The sequence below is a fragment of the Gymnodraco acuticeps genome, unplaced genomic scaffold, assembly GCF_902827175.1.
Source record: "Gymnodraco acuticeps unplaced genomic scaffold, fGymAcu1.1, whole genome shotgun sequence".
In the NCBI taxonomy this organism is placed as follows: Eukaryota; Metazoa; Chordata; class Actinopteri; order Perciformes; family Bathydraconidae; genus Gymnodraco; species Gymnodraco acuticeps.
The window spans coordinates 1456-21008 of NW_022991509.1; the positions used below are offsets into that span (position 1 = coordinate 1456).

At 42.9% G+C, this 19553-nt stretch overlaps 1 protein-coding gene across 1 annotated transcript; it reads left to right on the forward strand.

The window, feature by feature from the left end:
• Nucleotides 1-14957: 14957 nt before the first annotated feature.
• Nucleotides 14958-18696, forward strand: LOC117533215 (protein FAM107B-like). The gene is made up of 3 exons (XM_034196835.1): nt 14958-15297; nt 17927-18086; nt 18226-18696. The coding sequence occupies exons 1-3, from the start codon at nt 15071-15073 to the stop codon at nt 18337-18339; spliced, it is 501 nt and encodes a 166-aa protein (XP_034052726.1). The 5' UTR covers nt 14958-15070; the 3' UTR covers nt 18340-18696.
• The last annotated feature ends 857 nt before the right edge of the window (nt 18697-19553 follow it).

Consider the following 19553-nt stretch of genomic DNA (forward strand, 5'->3'; position numbering starts at 1 on the left):
TATTCTGTGGTCTTTAGTCCTGGTTTAGTCCAGTATTCTGTGGTCTTTAGTCCTGGTTTAGTCCAGTATTCTGTGGTCTTTAGTCCTGGTTTAGTCCAGTATTCTGTGGTCTTTAGTCCTGGTTTAGTCCAGTACTCTGTGGTCTTTAGTCCTGGTTTAGTCCAGTACTCTGTGGTCTTTAGTCCTGGTTTAGTCCAGTACTCTGTGGTCTTTAGTCCTGGTTTAGTCCAGTACTCTGTGGTCTTTAGTCCTGGTTTAGTCCAGTATTCTGTGGTCTTTAGTCCTGGTTTAGTCCAGTACTCTGTGGTCTTTAGTCCTGGTTTAGTCCAGTACTCTGTGGTCTTTAGTCCTGGTTTAGTCCAGTACTCTGTGGTCTTTAGTCCTGGTTTAGTCCAGTATTCTGTGGTCTTTAGTCCTGGTTTAGTCCAGTATTCTGTGGTCTTTAGTCCTGGTTTAGTCCAGTACTCTGTGGTCTTTAGTCCTGGTTTAGTCCAGTACTCTGTGGTCTTTAGTCCTGGTTTAGTCCAGTACTCTGTGGTCTTTAGTCCTGGTTTAGTCCAGTATTCTGTGGTCTTTAGTCCTGGTTTAGTCCAGTATTCTGTGGTCTTTAGTCCTGGTTAAGTCCAGTATTCTGTGGTCTTTAGTCCTGGTTTAGTCCAGTATTCTGTGGTCTTTAGTCCTGGTTTAGTCCAGTATTCTGTGGTCTTTAGTCCTGGTTTAGTCCAGTACTCTGTGGTCTTTAGTCCTGGTTTAGTCCAGTACTCTGTGGTCTTTAGTCCTGGTTTAGTCCAGTACTCTGTGGTCTTTAGTCCTGGTTTAGTCCAGTATTCTGTGGTCTTTAGTCCTGGTTTAGTCCAGTACTCTGTGGTCTTTAGTCCTGGTTTAGTCCAGTACTCTGTGGTCTTTAGTCCTGGTTTAGTCCAGTACTCTGTGGTCTTTAGTCCTGGTTTAGTCCAGTACTCTGTGGTCTTTAGTCCTGGTTTAGTCCAGTACTCTGTGGTCTTTAGTCCTGGTTTAGTCCAGTACTCTGTGGTCTTTAGTCCTGGTTTAGTCCAGTATGCTGTGGTCTTTAGTCCTGGTTTAGTCCAGTATTCTGTGGTCTTTAGTCCTGGTTTAGTCCAGTATTCTGTGGTCTTTAGTCCTGGTTAAGTCCAGTATTCTGTGGTCTTTAGTCCTGGTTTAGTCCAGTATTCTGTGGTCTTTAGTCCTGGTTTAGTCCAGTACTCTCTGGTGTTTTAGTCCTGGTTTAGTCCAGTACTCTGTGGTCTTTAGTCCTGGTTAAGTCCAGTACTCTGTGGTCTTTAGTCCTGGTTTAGTCCAGTATTCTGTGGTCTTTAGTCCTGGTTTAGTCCAGTACTCTGTGGTCTTTAGTCCTGGTTTAGTCCAGTACTCTGTGGTCTTTAGTCCTGGTTTAGTCCAGTACTCTGTGGGCCTTAGTCCTGGTTAAGTCCAGTACTCTGTGGTCTTTAGTCCTGGTTTAGTCCAGTACTCTGTGGTCTTTAGTCCTGGTTTAGTCCAGTACTCTGTGGTCTTTAGTCCTGGTTAAGTCCAGTACTCTGTGGTCTTTAGTCCTGGTTTAGTCCAGTATTCTGTGGTCTTTAGTCCTGGTTTAGTCCAGTACTCTGTGGTCTTTAGTCCTGGTTTAGTCCAGTACTCTGTGGTCTTTAGTCCTGGTTTAGTCCAGTACTCTGTGGGCCTTAGTCCTGGTTAAGTCCAGTACTCTGTGGTCTTTAGTCCTGGTTTAGTCCAGTACTCTGTGGTCTTTAGTCCTGGTTTAGTCCAGTACTCTCTGGTGTTTTAGTCCTGGTTTAGTCCAGTACTCTCTGGTGTTTTAGTCCTGGTTTAGTCCAGTACTCTGTGGTCTTTAGTCCTGGTTTAGTCCAGTACTCTGTGGTCTTTAGTCCTGGTTTAGTCCAATACTCTGTGGTCTTTAGTCCTGGTTTAGTCCAGTACTCTGTGGGCCTTAGTCCTGGTTAAGTCCAGTACTCTGTGGGCCTTAGTCCTGGTTAAGTCCAGTACTCTGTGGGCCTTAGTCCTGGTTAAGTCCAGTACTCTGTGGTCTTTAGTCCTGGTTTAGTCCAATACTCTGTGGTCTTTAGTCCTGGTTTAGTCCAGTACTCTGTGGGCCTTAGTCCTGGTTAAGTCCAGTACTCTGTGGGCCTTAGTCCTGGTTAAGTCCAGTACTCTGTGGTCTTTAGTCCTGGTTTAGTCCAGTACTCTGTGGTCTTTAGTCCTGGTTAAGTCCAGTACTCTGTGGTCTTTAGTCCTGGTTAAGTCCAGTACTCTGTGGTCTTTAGTCCTGGTTTAGTCCAGTACTCTGTGGTCTTTAGTCCTGGTTAAGTCCAGTACTCTGTGGTCTTTAGTCCTGGTTAAGTCCAGTACTCTGTGGTCTTTAGTCCTGGTTTAGTCCAGTACTCTGTGGTCTTTAGTCCTGGTTAAGTCCAGTACTCTGTGGGCCTTAGTCCTGGTTAAGTCCAGTACTCTGTGGTCTTTAGTCCTGGTTAAGTCCAGTACTCTGTGGTCTTTAGTCCTGGTTAAGTCCAGTACTCTGTGGTCTTTAGTCCTGGTTAAGTCCAGTACTCTGTGGTCTTTAGTCCTGGTTAAGTGTGATATCCTCAGGTGTTTTAGTCCTGATGATAGAAGCAGGTAGTTGTTGTGAGCGGATGGTATCAGTACGGTTCAGTCTGTCTCTTGCAACACGCGGCTGACCTGCAGTTTGTTTGAGAGGAACCAGACTTTAACCTGCTGAGTTTGAACAGTTATCTCTGTGTGGTCAGTCTACAAATCATTAAGTCTGTCAAATGTTAAAAACAACAATCCCCAATGGCTCTGGTTCTTCATGTCATTTAGTTTGTACTTGATTTAGCCACCATTATTACTGTCTTATTGTTGTTGGGCCTGGTCGACTAAACGTGGACTTGCATGTGGATTAAAATGTAGAAGTGCAAACCTTTACAGTTTATATAATATAAATGAATGTATCTTAATCAGATTAGACAAGTCCCCACAGAGTACCCACAATGCTTTGCAGCAGCATATTTTGATACATGAATGAACTAAATGGTTTCTGGGGGATACAGTCAATTGATAGGCTGTGTCTAAGTGTAAAACGGGTGTAATAACAGAGTAACATGGGTGGAATGCAAGTTTGATAGGTGTGTATTAATGTGTAATGTGGGTGTAATATAAGTGCAACATAGGTATAATAATGGTGTAATACCGGTGTAATAATGGTGTCAGAGGTGCATAATAAGGGTTTAATACGGTTGTATTAATGATGTAATGAGGGTATAACATGGGTCTTATCACAGTTTAATATGGGTTTAATAACAGTGTCATATGGGTATAGTATGGGTGTAATAGGGTTTAATAACAGTTTAATATGTGTCTTATAACAGCGTAATATGGGTGTAATAGTAGTGTTACACGGGTGTAATATGGATAGAGTAAGGCTGTAATAGGATTGAATAAAAGTGTAATATGGGTGTAATGTAGAAAATAGATATCAATGAATTTCCCACTACATGTGTATGTGATTGGCCGTTAAAGGGTTAAAGAGGAGACATTATGTTCTGATATTCCTGAGCAACATGATCCATGCAGCCCGACGCTCTGCAGGGAAACCAGATAACGAGACGTCGATGAACTCCAGAGGCTCCGTGCTGTCTCAGATCAATACCAACCCAGAACCTCCTGTATTCAACTCTCAACTCTAAGACAACTACAAGTCCCAGAGAGCATTGCTGTAAGTGTCAGCCAATCAGAGAGATTCCCTCAGTCAGATGTGAAGCCCAACACAGTTTTATTATTCACTAAATTTGTATAGTACATGGCTTAGTTGAATAGTTGATTCTGATTGGTCAATTTGGACATTTCAGAGGTTGTTAATACTCGCTAACTGACCGTTGCTAGGGAAAATAATGACTGTTACTAAGGAGGATTAAAGGAGACAAAAGAGAGGTTAAAAGACAGAGCCTTTGGACGTCAGGAAAATCAACAGAAGAAGACAGACAGGAAGTAAACACGTTACGTTGTTGTTGACATGGTCTAAAGGCCCGGACACACCGGGCCGATCTCGGATAGATGTCGGGCCGTCGATGAGCGTCCTGTCGCCCCACTCAGATTGGTGTGTCCAGCACCGTCGTGTCTTTTCGGCCGTGCCGACACCTTCTGCGGGAGGCTGTCGGCAAAATAAATCACTCTGATTGGCTGTTCAGCTTAGCGAATCAGTGCATGAGAAGCGAAACAGAAGTGAAGAAGGCACACACAGACGGCTATTATTTTAGATTTTCCAGTACCGCCCTAAATATGTTTCGTTTATAAGTCGTTCTGTGAAACAGCCTGTGATGGACGAGAGTGAGAATGGAACGCACGCTATTTGTTGTTTGTTTATATCACGCAGTCAGATAGTTTCATTTTTCTTCAACATCATAGCAACTTTGAAATGCATACAGTGTCACAAACAAAATTCAGGAGCGTGCACGTTGTTGTTTACTCTCCCCTCCCCATATAGAACAAGACAACAGTCATTTTGTAATTGTTACGTTTATTCTGGTTTGTTTTGTGTTTCGTATCTTCTGTGTGATTTTATACTTGATGTATGTGTTGTGAGCTGAGCTGAGTGATTTTATACTTGATGTATGTGTTGTGAGCTGAGCTGAGTGATTTTATACTTGATGTATGTGTTGTGAGCTGAGCTGAGTGATTTTATACTTGATGTATGTGTTGTGAGCTGAGCTGAGTGATTTTATACTTGATGTATGTGTTGTGAGCTGAGCTGTGTGATTTTATACTTGATGTATGTGTTGTGAGCTGAGCTGTGTGATTTTATACTTGATGTATGTGTTGTGAGCTGAGCTGTGTGATTTTATACTTGATGTATGTGTTGTGAGCTGAGCTGAGTGATTTTATACTTGATGTATGTGTTGTGAGCTGAGCTGAGTGATTTTATACTTGATGTATGTGTTGTGAGCTGAGCTGAGTGATTTTATACTTGATGTATGTGTTGTGAGCTGAGCTGTGTGATTTTATACTTGATGTATGTGTTGTGAGCTGAGCTGTGTGATTTTATACTTGATGTATGTGTTGTGAGCTGAGCTGAGTGATTTTATACTTGATGTATGTGTTGTGAGCTGAGCTGTGTGATTTTATACTTGATGTATGTGTTGTGAGCTGAGCTGAGTGATTTTATACTTGATGTATCTCTCAGCACTTTGGTCTGCAGGTTTTAAAGTGCTTTATAAATAAAGTTGGATTGGATTGAATTGGTAATAGTACAAAATGAGACAGTTGAAATATCACATCATCTTTTTTTTAAAAGACAAATAAATTATAATAATAATAATGATAGAAATATATAAGTAATAAAGGTTAAGATATTATAATTATTGACAAAAGACTTTATAAGATATTTTCAAACATATAGTTGCAAAAAAAGTATGTGAACCCTTTGGATTCTCCGCACATAGCGTTGTGTGTTCCTTCCAAACAACTCAGCGTTGGTTTCATCTGTCCACAGAATGTGTTGCCAGCAGCGCTGTGGAACATCCAGGTGGTTTCATCTGTCCACAGAATGTGTTGCCAGCAGTGCTGTGGAACATCCAGGTGGTTTCATCTGTCCACAGAATGTGTTGCCAGTAGCGCTGTGGAACATCCAGGTGGTTTCATCTGTCCACAGAATGTGTTGCCAGCAGCGCTGTGGAACATCCAGGTGGTTTCATCTGTCCACAGAATGTGTTGCCAGCAGCGCTGTGGAACATCCAGGTGGTTTCATCTGTCCACAGAATGTGTTGCCAGCAGCGCTGTGGAACATCCAGGTGGTTTCATCTGTCCACAGAATGTGTTGCCAGTAGCGCTGTGGAACATCCAGGTGGTTTCATCTGTCCACAGAATGTGTTGCCAGTAGCGCTGTGGAACATCCAGGTGGTTTCATCTGTCCACAGAATGTGTTGCCAGCAGTGCTGTGGAACATCCAGGTGGTTTCATCTGTCCACAGAATATGTTGCCAGTAGTGCTGTGGAACATCCAGGTGGTTTCATCTGTCCACAGAATGTGTTGCCAGTAGCGCTGTGGAACATCCAGGTGGTTTCATCTGTCCACAGAATGTGTTGCCAGCAGCGCTGTGGAACATCCAGGTGGTTTCATCTGTCCACAGAATGTGTTGCCAGTAGCGCTGTGGAACATCCAGGTGGTTTCATCTGTCCACAGAATGTGTTTGCCAGTAGTGCTGTGGAACATCCAGGTGGTTTCATCTGTCCACAGAATGTGTTGCCAGCAGCGCTGTGGAACATCCAGGTGGTTTCATCTGTCCACAGAATGTGTTGCCAGTAGTGCTGTGGAACATCCAGGTGGTTTCATCTGTCCACAGAATGTGTTGCCAGTAGTGCTGTGGAACATCCAGGTGGTTTCATCTGTCCACAGAATGTGTTGCCAGCAGTGCTGTGGAACATCCAGGTGGTTTCATCTGTCCACAGAATGTGTTGCCAGCAGCGCTGTGGAACATCCAGGTGGTTTCATCTGTCCACAGAATGTGTTGCCAGCAGCGCTGTGGAACATCCAGGTGGTTTCATCTGTCCACAGAATGTGTTGCCAGTAGCGCTGTGGAACATCCAGGTGGTTTCATCTGTCCACAGAATGTGTTGCCAGCAGCGCTGTGGAACATCCAGGTGGTTTCATCTGTCCACAGAATGTGTTGCCAGCAGCGCTGTGGAACATCCAGGTGGTTTCATCTGTCCACAGAATGTGTTGCCAGCAGCGCTGTGGAACATCCAGGTGGTTTCATCTGTCCACAGAATGTGTTGCCAGCAGCGCTGTGGAACATCCAGGTGCTCTTTGGCAAACTTCAAACGTGCAGCAATGTTTCTTCTGGACAGCAGTGGCTTCCTCCGTGGTGTCCTCCGTGGCTTCCTCCGTGGTGTCCTCCGTGGTGTCCTCCCATGAACTCCATATTCCTGTTCCGTGGACACGATCTACGATACGTAAAAACGTATCGTAGATCCGTCAACAGAGATGTTAGCATGTGCCAGAGATTTCTTTAAGTCTCTAGCTGACACTCTAGGATTCTTCTTCACCTCATTGAGCATCCTGCGCTGTGCTCTTGAGTCATCTTTACAGGACGGCCACTCCTAGGGAGAGTAGCAACAGTGCTGACCTTTCTCCATTTATAGACACTTTGTCTTATGGACTGATGAACATCAAGGCTTTCAGAGATTCTTTTGTAACCCTTTCCAGCTTTATGCAAGTCAACTATTCTTAATCGTAGGTCTTGTGAGAGCTCTTCTGTGCGAGGCGTGGTTCACATCTGGCAATGCATCTTAAGAATAGCACATTCAAAACTGGTGTGTCTTTTTTATAGGGCAGCTTTAACCAACACCTCCAACCTCGTCTCATTGATTGGACTCCAGGTTGGCTGACTCCTGACTCCAATTAGCTCTTGAAGAAGTCTTTAGCCTAGGGGTTCACCCTGCACTGTGAATGTTTACATGGTGTGTTCAATGAAAACATGAACACATATAATTGTTTGTGTGGTATTAGTTGAAGCAGACTGTGTTTGTCTATTGTTGTGACTTGAAGATCAGAACACATTTTATGACCAACTTATGCAGAAATCCAGGTCATTCCAAAGGGTTCACATACTTTTTCTTGCAACTGTACATCAGCCAATTCATCATAGATAGATAAATACTTTATTGATCCCAACATTTTTTTTTAAAAATACTTCGAGAATTAACAATTAAAAATAAAATGAAAAATATTATATCAAATATAAACAAAACAATATAAAATAATCTGGACAATTAAAATAAAAAGTCAAAAATACAACAGGATCCAAAATAAAATCATAGGCTTAATGTAAATGAGTTATGGTTCAGTGGCAGATCTGTATTCTGATTCAGTTCAAATCACACCGTTTCAACCTCTTCATGTTCGTTAAAAAAGGTTTCCATGTCTTATCAAACGTCCCAGTGGAGACACCCTGTCTCCGCTGGACGTACAGGAAGTGGGAGATGCATGATAAAAGCTCTGGTTGTAAATACGTTGATGTGCAGTGACTGAGCCTCTCAATTCAATATGCTTTATTGGCAGGAATGTCAAGTGAACAAAACACGTCAAGGACTATACAATTCAGGAGTGATATGATAAGAACAATGTATACGATTAAACTAAAGTAGAAAATGGTAGTAAACAATAAGTAACGTGTGTGTGTGTGTGTGTGTGTGTGTGTGTGTGTGTGTGTGTGGTAAACAGTTAATATATAATGTCCTAAGGTTCATAAAGAACAACCTGATCATATTAATCACCTCTTTTGAAAATATATTAAGCACATGTTAACCAATCAGTGTGTGTGAGCAAAGTGTGTGTATGTATGTGTGTGTGAGTGTGTGTGTGAGTGTGTGTGTGTGTGTGAGTGTGTGTGTGTGAGTGTGTGTGTGTGAGCGAAGTGTGTGTATGTATGTGTGTGTGAGTGTGTGTGTGAGTGTGTGGTGTGTGTGTGTGTGAGTGTGTGTGTGTGTGAGCGAAGTGTGTGTATGTGTGTGTGAGTGTGTGTGAGTGTGTGTGTGTGTGTGTGAGTGTGTGTGTGTGTGTGTGTGTGTGAGCGAAGTGTGTGTATGTGTGAGTGTGTGTGTGTGTGTGAGTGTGTGTGTGTGAGCGAAGTGTGTGTATGTGTGTGTGTGTGAGCGAAGTGTGTGTATGTGTGTGTGTGAGTGTGTGTGTGTGAGTGAAGTGTGTGTGTGTGTGTGTGTGTGTGTGTGTGTGTGGCCTAGCATTACTATACTTGTGGGGACCTAAATCTGTCTACACAGTCAGGTGTGGGGACTCGCCTCCCTTATGGGGACAAATTGGAGGTCCCCATAAGGGGAATCATTAATTTTAGGGTGAAGACTTGGTTAGGGTTAGGATAAGTCTCCAGGAAATGTATGTAAGTCAATGTAATGTCCCCTGAAGTGATGTATACATGGTATGTGTGTGTGTGTGTGTGAGTGTGTGTGTGTGTGTGTGTGTGTGTGTGTGTGTGTGTGTGTGTGTGTGTGTGTGTGAGTGTGTGTGTGTGTGTGTGTGTTGCGTGTGTTTTGTGTGTGTGTGTGTGCGTGTGTGTGTGTGTGTGATAGGTCTACTGAATATAGTAGGAAGGTGTGTGGTGCAGTGGATAGTGAGTTGGTGTTGGGGTCAGGGGGTCACAGGTTCAAACCCCACTGCAGTCAGCATGTGGTTGTATCCCTGAGACACTTCACCCCATGTTTGTCTAAGATCTATAAAGAAACAATTTACAACAATATATTATTACAAAACCGCAAGTATGAAATGTAAAAAGAAACAAAACAACAACATCTCTCCGTCTCTTGGATCTGAACAAATCTCAGCAGCTGAAACATGGTGAAGAAAGTGAGATCCATGTTTTGATATATTGTGAAATCTGAGCGTTGGCGCTGGTGTCCGGTTGCTCCTGAAAGAGGTCATTGTGAGGAGTGAACTGTATGAAATTAGATCTCTGTCTCCCAGAATATCTGAGGCTCGGATCCGATCTCACAGGAACAGTGACCTGCTGATCAGAATGAAACATGACAGAAATCCCTGCTGTTCATCAGGAGAGATCTGAGACTGGTTTCCATTCGAGTGTTTCAGAACAATATGCATGAAGTGAAAAGTGTCCGCTTGTTGTCGATACCTTTACTGAGGAATCTGGATTTAAATCCTTATTTTCTTTTAGTTTCATTTAAAAAAGAGTCCTCTCCTGCTGATGTTCAGGTGTATATCAGTATGTAGTGTCTCTACTTTAAAGAGTCCTCTCCTGCTGATGTTCAGGTGTATATCAGTATGTAGTGTCTCTACTTTAAAGAGTCCTCTCCTGCTGATGTTCAGGTGTATATCAGTATGTAGTGTCTCTACTTTAAAGAGTGCTCTCCTGCTGATGTTCAGGTGTATATCAGTATGTAGTGTCTCTACTTTAAAGAGTCCTCTCCTGCTGATGTTCAGGTGTATATCAGTATGTAGTGTCTCTACTTTAAAGAGTCCTCTCCTGCTGATGTTCAGGTGTATATCAGTATGTAGTGTCTCTACTTTAAAGAGTGCTCTCCTGCTGATGTTCAGGTGTATATCAGTATGTAGTGTCTCTACTTTAAAGAGTCCTCTCCTGCTGATGTTCAGGTGTATATCAGTATGTAGTGTCTCTACTTTAAAGAGTCCTCTCCTGCTGATGTTTAGGTGTATATCAGTGTGTAGTGTCTCTACTTTAAAGAGTGCTCTCCTGCTGATGTTCAGGTGTATATCAGTATGTAGTGTCTCTACTTTAAAGAGTCCTCTCCAGCTGGTGTTCAGGTGTATATCAGTATGTAGTGTCTCTACTTTAAAGAGTCCTCTCCTGCTGATGTTCAGGTGTATATCAGTATGTAGTGTCTCTACTTTAAAGAGTCCTCTCCTGCTGATGTTCAGGTGTATATCAGTATGTAGTGTCTCTACTTTAAAGAGTCCTCTCCTGCTGATGTTCAGGTGTATATCAGTATGTAGTGTCTCTACTTTAAAGAGTCCTCTCCTGCTGATGTTCAGGTGTATATCAGTATGTAGTGTCTCTACTTTAAAGAGTCCTCTCCTGCTGATGTTCAGGTGTATATCAGTATGTAGTGTCTCTACTTTAAAGAGTCCTCTCCTGCTGATGTTCAGGTGTATATCAGTATGTAGTGTCTCTACTTTAAAGAGTCCTCTCCTGCTGATGTTTAGGTGTATATCAGTATGTAGTGTCTCTACTTTAAAGAGTCCTCTCCTGCTGATGTTCAGGTGTATATCAGTATGTAGTGTCTCTACTTTAAAGAGTCCTCTCCTGCTGATGTTTAGGTGTATATCAGTATGTAGTGTCTCTACTTTAAAGAGTCCTCTCCTGCTGATGTTCAGGTGTATATCAGTATGTAGTGTCTCTACTTTAAAGAGTCCTCTCCTGCTGATGTTCAGGTGTATATCAGTATGTAGTGTCTCTACTTTAAAGAGTCCTCTCCTGCTGATGTTCAGGTGTATATCAGTATGTAGTGTCTCTACTTTAAAGAGTCCTCTCCTGCTGATGTTCAGGTGTATATCAGTATGTAGTGTCTCTACTTTAAAGAGTCCTCTCCTGCTGATGTTCAGGTGTATATCAGTATGTAGTGTCTCTACTTTAAAGAGTCCTCTCCTGTTAATGTTCAGGTGTATATCAGTATGTAGTGTCTCTACTTTAAAGAGTCCTCTCCTGCTGATGTTTAGGTGTATATCAGTATGTAGTGTCTCTACTTTAAAGAGTCCTCTCCTGCTGATATGCAGGTGTATATCAGTATGTAGTGTCTCTACTTTAAAGAGTCCTCTCCTGCTGATGTTCAGGTGTATATCAGTATGTAGTGTCTCTACTTTAAAGAGTCCTCTCCTGCTGATGTTCAGGTGTATATCAGTATGTAGTGTCTCTACTTTAAAGAGTCCTCTCCTGCTGATGTTCAGGTGTATATCAGTATGTAGTGTCTCTACTTTAAAGAGTCCTCTCCTGCTGATGTTCAGGTGTATATCAGTATGTAGTGTCTCTACTTTAAAGAGTCCTCTCCTGCTGATGTTCAGGTGTATATCAGTATGTAGTGTCTCTACTTTAAAGAGTCCTCTCCTGCTGATGTCCAGGTGTATATCAGTATGTAGTGTCTCTACTTTAAAGAGTCCTCTCCTGCTGATGTTCAGGTGTATATCAGTATGTAGTGTCTCTACTTTAAAGAGTCCTCTCCTGCTGATGTTCAGGTGTATATCAGTATGTAGTGTCTCTACTTTAAAGAGTCCTCTCCTGCTGATGTTCAGGTGTATATCAGTATGTAGTGTCTCTACTTTAAAGAGTCCTCTCCTGCTGATGTTCAGGTGTATATCAGTATGTAGTGTCTCTACTTTAAAGAGTCCTCTCCTGCAGATGTTCAGGTGTATATCAGTATGTAGTGTCTCTAATTTAAAGAGTCCTCTCCTGCTGGTGTTCAGGTGTATATCAGTATGTAGTGTCTCTAATTTAAAGAGTCCTCTCCTGCTGGTGTTCAGGTGTATATCAGTATGTAGTGTCTCTACTTTAAAGAGTCCTCTCCTCCTGATGTTCAGGTGTATATCAGTATGTAGTGTCTCTAATTTAAAGAGTCCTCTCCTGCTGGTGTTCAGGTGTATATCAGTATGTAGTGTCTCTACTTTAAAGAGTCCTCTCCTGCTGATGTTCAGGTGTATATCAGTATGTAGTGTCTCTAATTTAAAGAGTCCTCTCCTGCTGATGTTCAGGTGTATATCAGTATGTAGTGTCTCTAATTTAAAGAGTCCTCTCCTGCTGATGTTCAGGTGTATATCAGTATGTAGTGTCTCTACTTTAAAGAGTCCTCTCCTGCTGATGTTCAGGTGTATCTCAGTATGTAGTGTCTCTAATTTAAAGAGTCCTCTCCTGTTGATGTTCAGGTGTATATCAGTATGTAGTGTCTCTACTTTAAAGAGTCCTCTCCTGCTGATGTTCAGGTGTATATCAGTATGTAGTGTCTCTACTTTAAAGAGTCCTCTCCTGCAGATGTTCAGGTGTATATCAGTATGTAGTGTCTCTACTTTAAAGAGTCCTCTCCTGCTGATGTTCAGGTGTATATCAGTATGTAGTGTCTCTACTTTAAAGAGTCCTCTCCTGCTGATGTTCAGGTGTATATCAGTATGTAGTGTCTCTACTTTAAAGAGTCCTCTCCTGCAGATGTTCAGGTGTATATCAGTATGTAGTTTCTCTACTTTAAAGAGTCCTCTCCTGCTGATGTTCAGGTGTATATCAGTATGTAGTTTCTCTACTTTAAAGAGTCCTCTCCTGCTGGTGTTCAGGTGTATATCAGTATGTAGTGTCTCTACTTTAAAGAGTCCTCTCCTGCAGATGTTCAGGTGTATATCAGTATGTAGTTTCTCTACTTTAAAGAGTCCTCTCCTGCAGATGTTCAGGTGTATATCAGTATGTAGTTTCTCTACTTTAAAGAGTCCTCTCCTGCAGATGTTCAGGTGTATATCAGTATGTAGTGTCTCTACTTTAAAGAGTCCTCTCCTGCTGATGTTCAGGTGTATATCAGTATGTTGTGTCTCTACTTTAAAGAGTCCTCTCCTGCTGATGTTCAGGTGTATATCAGAATGTAGTGTCTCTACTTTAAAGAGTCCTCTCCTGTTGATGTTCAGGTGTATATCAGTATGTAGTGTCTCTACTTTAAAGAGTCCTCTCCTGCTGATGTTCAGGTGTATATCAGTATGTAGTGTCTCTACTTTAAAGAGTCCTCTCCTGCTGATGTTCAGGTGTATATCAGTATGTAGTGTCTCTACTTTAAAGAGTCCTCTCCTGCTGATGTTCAGGTGTATATCAGTATGTAGTGTCTCTACTTTAAAGAGTCCTCACCTGCTGATGTTCAGGTGTATATCAGTATGTAGTGTCTCTACTTTAAAGAGTCCTCTCCTGCTGATGTTCAGGTGTATATCAGTATGTAGTGTCTCTACTTTAAAGAGTTCTCTCCTGCTGATGTTCAGGTGTATATCAGTATGTAGTGTCTCTACTTTAAAGAGTCCTCTCCTGCTGATGTTCAGGTGTATATCAGTATGTAGTGTCTCTACTTTAAAGAGTCCTCTCCTGCTGATGTTCAGGTGTATATCAGTATGTAGTGTCTCTACTTTAAAGAGTCCTCTCCTGCAGATGTTCAGGTGTATATCAGTATGTAGTGGCTCTACTTTAAAGAGTCCTCTCCTGCTGATGTTCAGGTGTATATCAGTATGTAGTGGCTCTACTTTAAAGAGTCCTCTCCTGCTGATGTTCAGGTGTATATCAGTATGTAGTGTCTCTACTTTAAAGAGTCCTCTCCTGTTGATGTTCAGGTGTATATCAGTATGTAGTGTCTCTACTTTAAATAGTCCTCTCCTGCTGATATGCAGGTGTATATCAGTATGTAGTGTCTCTACTTTAAAGAGTCCTCTCCTGCTGATGTTCAGGTGTATATCAGTATGTAGTGTCTCTACTTTAAAGAGTCCTCTCCTGCTGATGTTCAGGTGTATATCAGTATGTAGTGTCTCTACTTTCAAGAGTCCTCTCCTGCTGATGTTCAGGTGTATATCAGTGTGTAGTATCTCTACTTTAAAGAGTCCTCTCCTGCTGATGTTCAGGTGTATATCAGTATGTAGTGGCTCTACTTTAAAGAGTCCTCTCCTGCTGATGTTCAGGTGTATATCAGTATGTAGTGTCTCTACTTTAAAGAGTCCTCTCCTGTTGATGTTCAGGTGTATATCAGTATGTAGTGTTTCTACTTTAAAGAGTCCTCTCCTGCTGATGTTCAGGTGTATATCAGTATGTAGTGTCTCTACTTTAAATAGTCCTCTCCTGCTGATATGCAGGTGTATATCAGTATGTAGTGTCTCTACTTTAAAGAGTCCTCTCCTGCTGATATGCAGGTGTATATCAGTATGTAGTGTCTCTACTTTAAAGAGTCCTCTCCTGTTGATGTTCAGGTGTATATCAGTATGTAATGTCTCTACTTTAAAGAGTCCTCTCCTGCTGATGTTCAGGTGTATATCAGTATGTAGTGTCTCTACTTTAAAGAGTCCTCTCCTGCTGATGTTCAGGTGTATATCAGTATGTAGCGTCTCTACTTTAAAGAGTCCTCTCCTGCTGATGTTCAGGTGTATATCAGTATGTAGTGTCTCTACTTTAAAGAGTCCTCTCCTGTTGATGTTCAGGTGTATATCAGTATGTAGTGTCTCTACTTTAAAGAGTCCTCTCCTGCTGATGTTCAGGTGTATATCAGTATGTAGTGTCTCTACTTTAAAGAGTCCTCTCCTGCTGATGTTCAGGTGTATATCAGTATGTAGTGTCTCTACTTTAAAGAGTCCTCTCCTGCTGATGTTCAGGTGTATATCAGTATGTAGTGTCTCTACTTTAAAGAGTCCTCTCCTGTTAATGTTCAGGTGTATATCAGTATGTAGTGTCTCTACTTTAAAGAGTCCTCTCCTGCTTATATGCAGGTGTATATCAGTATGTAGTGTCTCTACTTTAAAGAGTCCTCTCTCCGCTCTAATCCTCTTTACATACAAACCCAAGTTAATGTCTTTGAAGTCTTTTAATCTGCACCTGCTCTCCTCAGCCTCGGCGTACGCAGACCTGCAGCAGCACCGGTTCGATGCCGTCCAGAGGAGAGAGGTACCAGCGCCCGACTACCAGAAGGGGGACGAGGACGAGGACCTCATTAAACCCAAGAAACTGCTGAATCCTGTCAAAGCTTCACGGAGCCATCAGGAACTCCACCGGGAGCTCATGAGCAGCTGTAAACGGTAATGTGTGTGTGTGTTATTGTGTGTGTGATTGTGTCTATGTGTGTGTGTGAGAGAGAGAGTGTGTGTGTGACGGAGTGTGTGTGTGACGGAGTGTGTGTGAGCGTGTGTTTGTGTGTCAACATGTGAGGACAACTATAATGTCAGGTTCATAAAGTACAACCTGAACAGAAGAAATTATATTAAAGTCAATTTATGAAACGGATTATTTTAATAACCTCTTTTAAAAAATATATTAATTACATGCTGACCAATCAGAAAGCAGGAATTAACCACTTGTTTCAAACCAATCAGAGAGCAGTATTAAATGAAAGGTTTCTGCTGCTAGGCAACAGCCTCGCAGCTCGCAGGCCTGCAGCCGAGCATGCTGGGAATGTTTCCTCTCTTTCAAACGGCTTTATCTTCGATGGTCTTTCAGCAGAAAACAAAACACTCATTTACATCCAGAACACTCTGAGAGAGCTGCAGAGGAACTGGACCAGAACACAGGGCGACTAACATCTAACATAACAAGCTTCAATAATAAATGTTGTTTTGTGAAGTGTTTTCCCGTGTCCAAAGACGTAATATATTAAGATGAATAAAAACAACATTTCACATTTCCATATTTAAAACTTCAGCTTCAGGTGAAAACCCGACGTGCGTACATTTACTGCACAACAGAGGTTTTTAAACTTGAGTTTTGTTTTTACATTCAACAACAATCATTGTTTACGTGTGGCGTCTCTTGACTTGGAACAAAGGAAGAGTAATACAAGAACATAAACTAAATAAAACATAAATAAACATCGAACTGAAAGTCCACAGTCACAGTTGTATTTGTGTTATAACAGCCCTCTGCTGGAGGAACACGGAAACTAGAGACATGGAAATAAATAAGTCATTATTTTATTTCACATTTAAAATATCATTAATGTTAAATTATTAATCTAAGCTGCCTGAAACATGAACATTTATTCAGCACTGTTGTTTTATGTTTTCTATATCTATTTATTATATAATCACAACTGAACTCTAATGTAAAAACATGTCCAGACATTGACGTAGACAGCAATATATAAAATGTTAAAAAAAAGTGTTTAATTTTCTGTAAAGAGAAAAATAAAGAAAACTGAACTCGTTATGCACCGAAAGTTCTTTCAAACTCAGCTGGGAGACAAGAGGACACTAAAGAGTGACGCACACATCTGGAGACCAGGGGACACTAAAGAGTGACGCACACAGCTGGAGACCAGGGGACACTAAAGAGTGACGCACACAGCTGGAGACCAGGGGACACTAAAGAGTGACGCACACAGCTGGGAGACCAGGGGACACTAAAGAGTGACACACACAGCTGGGAGACCAGGGGACACTAAAGAGTGACGCACACAGCTGGGAGACCAGGGGACACTAAAGAGTGACGCACACAGCTGGGAGACCAGGGGACACTAAAGAGTGACGCACACAGCTGGGAGACCAGGGGACACTAAAGAGTGACGCCCACAATTGGGAGACCAGGGGACACTAAAGAGTGACGCACACAGCTGGGAGACCAGGGGACACTAAAGAGTGACGCACACAGCTGGAGACCAGGGGACACTAAAGAGTGACGCACACAGCTGGGAGACCAGGGGACACTAAAGAGTGACACACACAGCTGGGAGACCAGGGGACACTAAAGAGTGACGCACACAGCTGGGAGACCAGGGGACACTAAAGAGTGACGCACACAGCTGGGAGACCAGGGGACACTAAAGAGTGACGCACACAGCTGGGAGACCAGGGGACACTAAAGAGTGACGCACACAGCTGGGAGACCAGGGGACACTAAAGAGTGACGCACACAGCTGGGAGACCAGGGGACACTAAAGAGTGACGCACACAGCTGGGAGACCAGGGGACACTAAAGAGTGACGCCCACAATTGGGAGACCAGGGGACACTAAAGAGTGACGCACACAGCTGGGAGACCAGGGGACACTAAAGAGTGACGCACACAGCTGGGAGACCAGGGGACACTAAAGAGTGACGCACACATCTGGGAGACCAGGGGACACTAAAGAGTGACGCACACAGCTGGGAGACCAGGGGACACTAAAGAGTGACGCACACAGCTGGGAGACCAGAGGACACTAAAGAGTGACGCACACAGCTGGGAGACCAGGGGACACTAAAGAGTGATGCACACAGCTGGAGACCAGGGGACACTAAAGAGTGATGCACACAGCTGGGAGACCAGGGGACACTAAAGAGTGACGCACACAGCTGGAGACCAGGGGACACTAAAGAGTGACGCACACAGCTGGGACGCTTGGTGACGTTCAGGATCATAAAGCTGACCAACTGTCTCTGTTGTTGGAAACTAAAATGTTTGATGGTGTTATTTTAACAAAGTGATCACATAACTCCTGATGTCACTGCAGACCTGCTGTAAGCTAGCTAGCTAACGTAGCTAACCTAGTGATTTCAGATAGACTGACAAACACTTCCAGTTATGAGACGACTCACTCTGAGACAGAGACAGTTGGTCAGCCTTATAATCCCAGAGGGACTCAAAATTGTGCTTGAATACTGTAATGTATTTACTTTACACCACTGGGTGTCAGTATGGGTGCAGGATCATAACTCTGAATATAATGTGTGTTCAGAGGCGGGGGGGCGGTGGAGATGAAGCCGGAGCTGCAGAGAGTCCTGGAGTCCAGGAAGAGAGATCAGCTGATCAGAACCAGGAAGCAGGAAGAGGAAACTCACAGGAAGGTTTCCCCTCTGGAGGCTGAGCTGCTGAAGAGACAGCAGAAACTGGACGAGGTAACACAAATACACAACGTTATACACACACAGTACACGGAAATACACAACGTTATACACACAGTACACGGAAATACACAACGTTATACACACACAGTTGTCTGGTTGTTGTCCTGAAGGTTGTCTCTCTGTGTCTCAGTTGGACAGACAGCAGCAGAGAGAGCAGGACGACAGCATGAAAGCTCCAGAGTTCGTCAAAGTGAAGGAGAACCTGAGACGGACGTCCTTTCAAAAAGAGGAAAAGGACGTGTAGAGACATCTGCTGTCCTGCAGGAGAAAGACACTGTCCACATGTTTACATGACACACACACTGAGGAAACATGCATACTGAGGACACACACATTACATGTCACTTGTTAGACACTTTTATCCAAAGCGACTCACATACTCAACACTGTGGACGATCCCCACAGAAGCAATTTGGGGTGAAGCGTCTCAGGGACACAACGACATGCTGCTGCAGTGGGGTTTGAACCTGTGACCCCCTGATCCCAACACCAAGGCTCTATCCACTGCGCCACACATATACTGAGGACACACATACAGAGGACACATATATATTGAGGACACACACATACATACTGAGGACACACATACTGAGGACACACACATACTGAGGACACATACATACTGAGGACACACACATACTGAAGACACACACATACATACATACTGAGGACACACACATACAGAGGACACATATATACTGAGGACACACACATATACTGAGGACACATACATACTGATGACACACACATACTGAGGACACACACATACATACATACTGAGGACACACACATACTGAGGACACACACATACTGAGGACACATATATACTGAGGACACACACATACATACTGAGGACACATACATACTGAGGACACACACATATACTGAGGACACATACATACTGATGACACACACATACTGAGGACACACACATACATACATACTGAGGACACACACATACTGAGGACACACACATACAGAGGACACATATATACTGAGGACACACACATATACTGAGGACACATACATACTGATGACACACACATACTGAGGACACACACATACATACATACTGAGGACACACATATACTGAGGACACACACATACAGAAGACACATATATACTGAGGACACACACATACATACTGAGGACACATACATACTGAGGACACACACATATACTGAGGACACATACATACTGATGACACACACATACTGAGGACACACATACATACTGAGGACACACACATATACTGAGGACACACATACTGAGGACACACACATATACTGAGGACACACACATACTGAGGACACACACATATACTGAGGACACATACATACTGAGGACACACACATATACTGAGGACACACACATACTGAGGACACACACATATACTGAGGACACACACATACTGAGGACACACACATATACTGAGGACACATACATACTGAGGACACA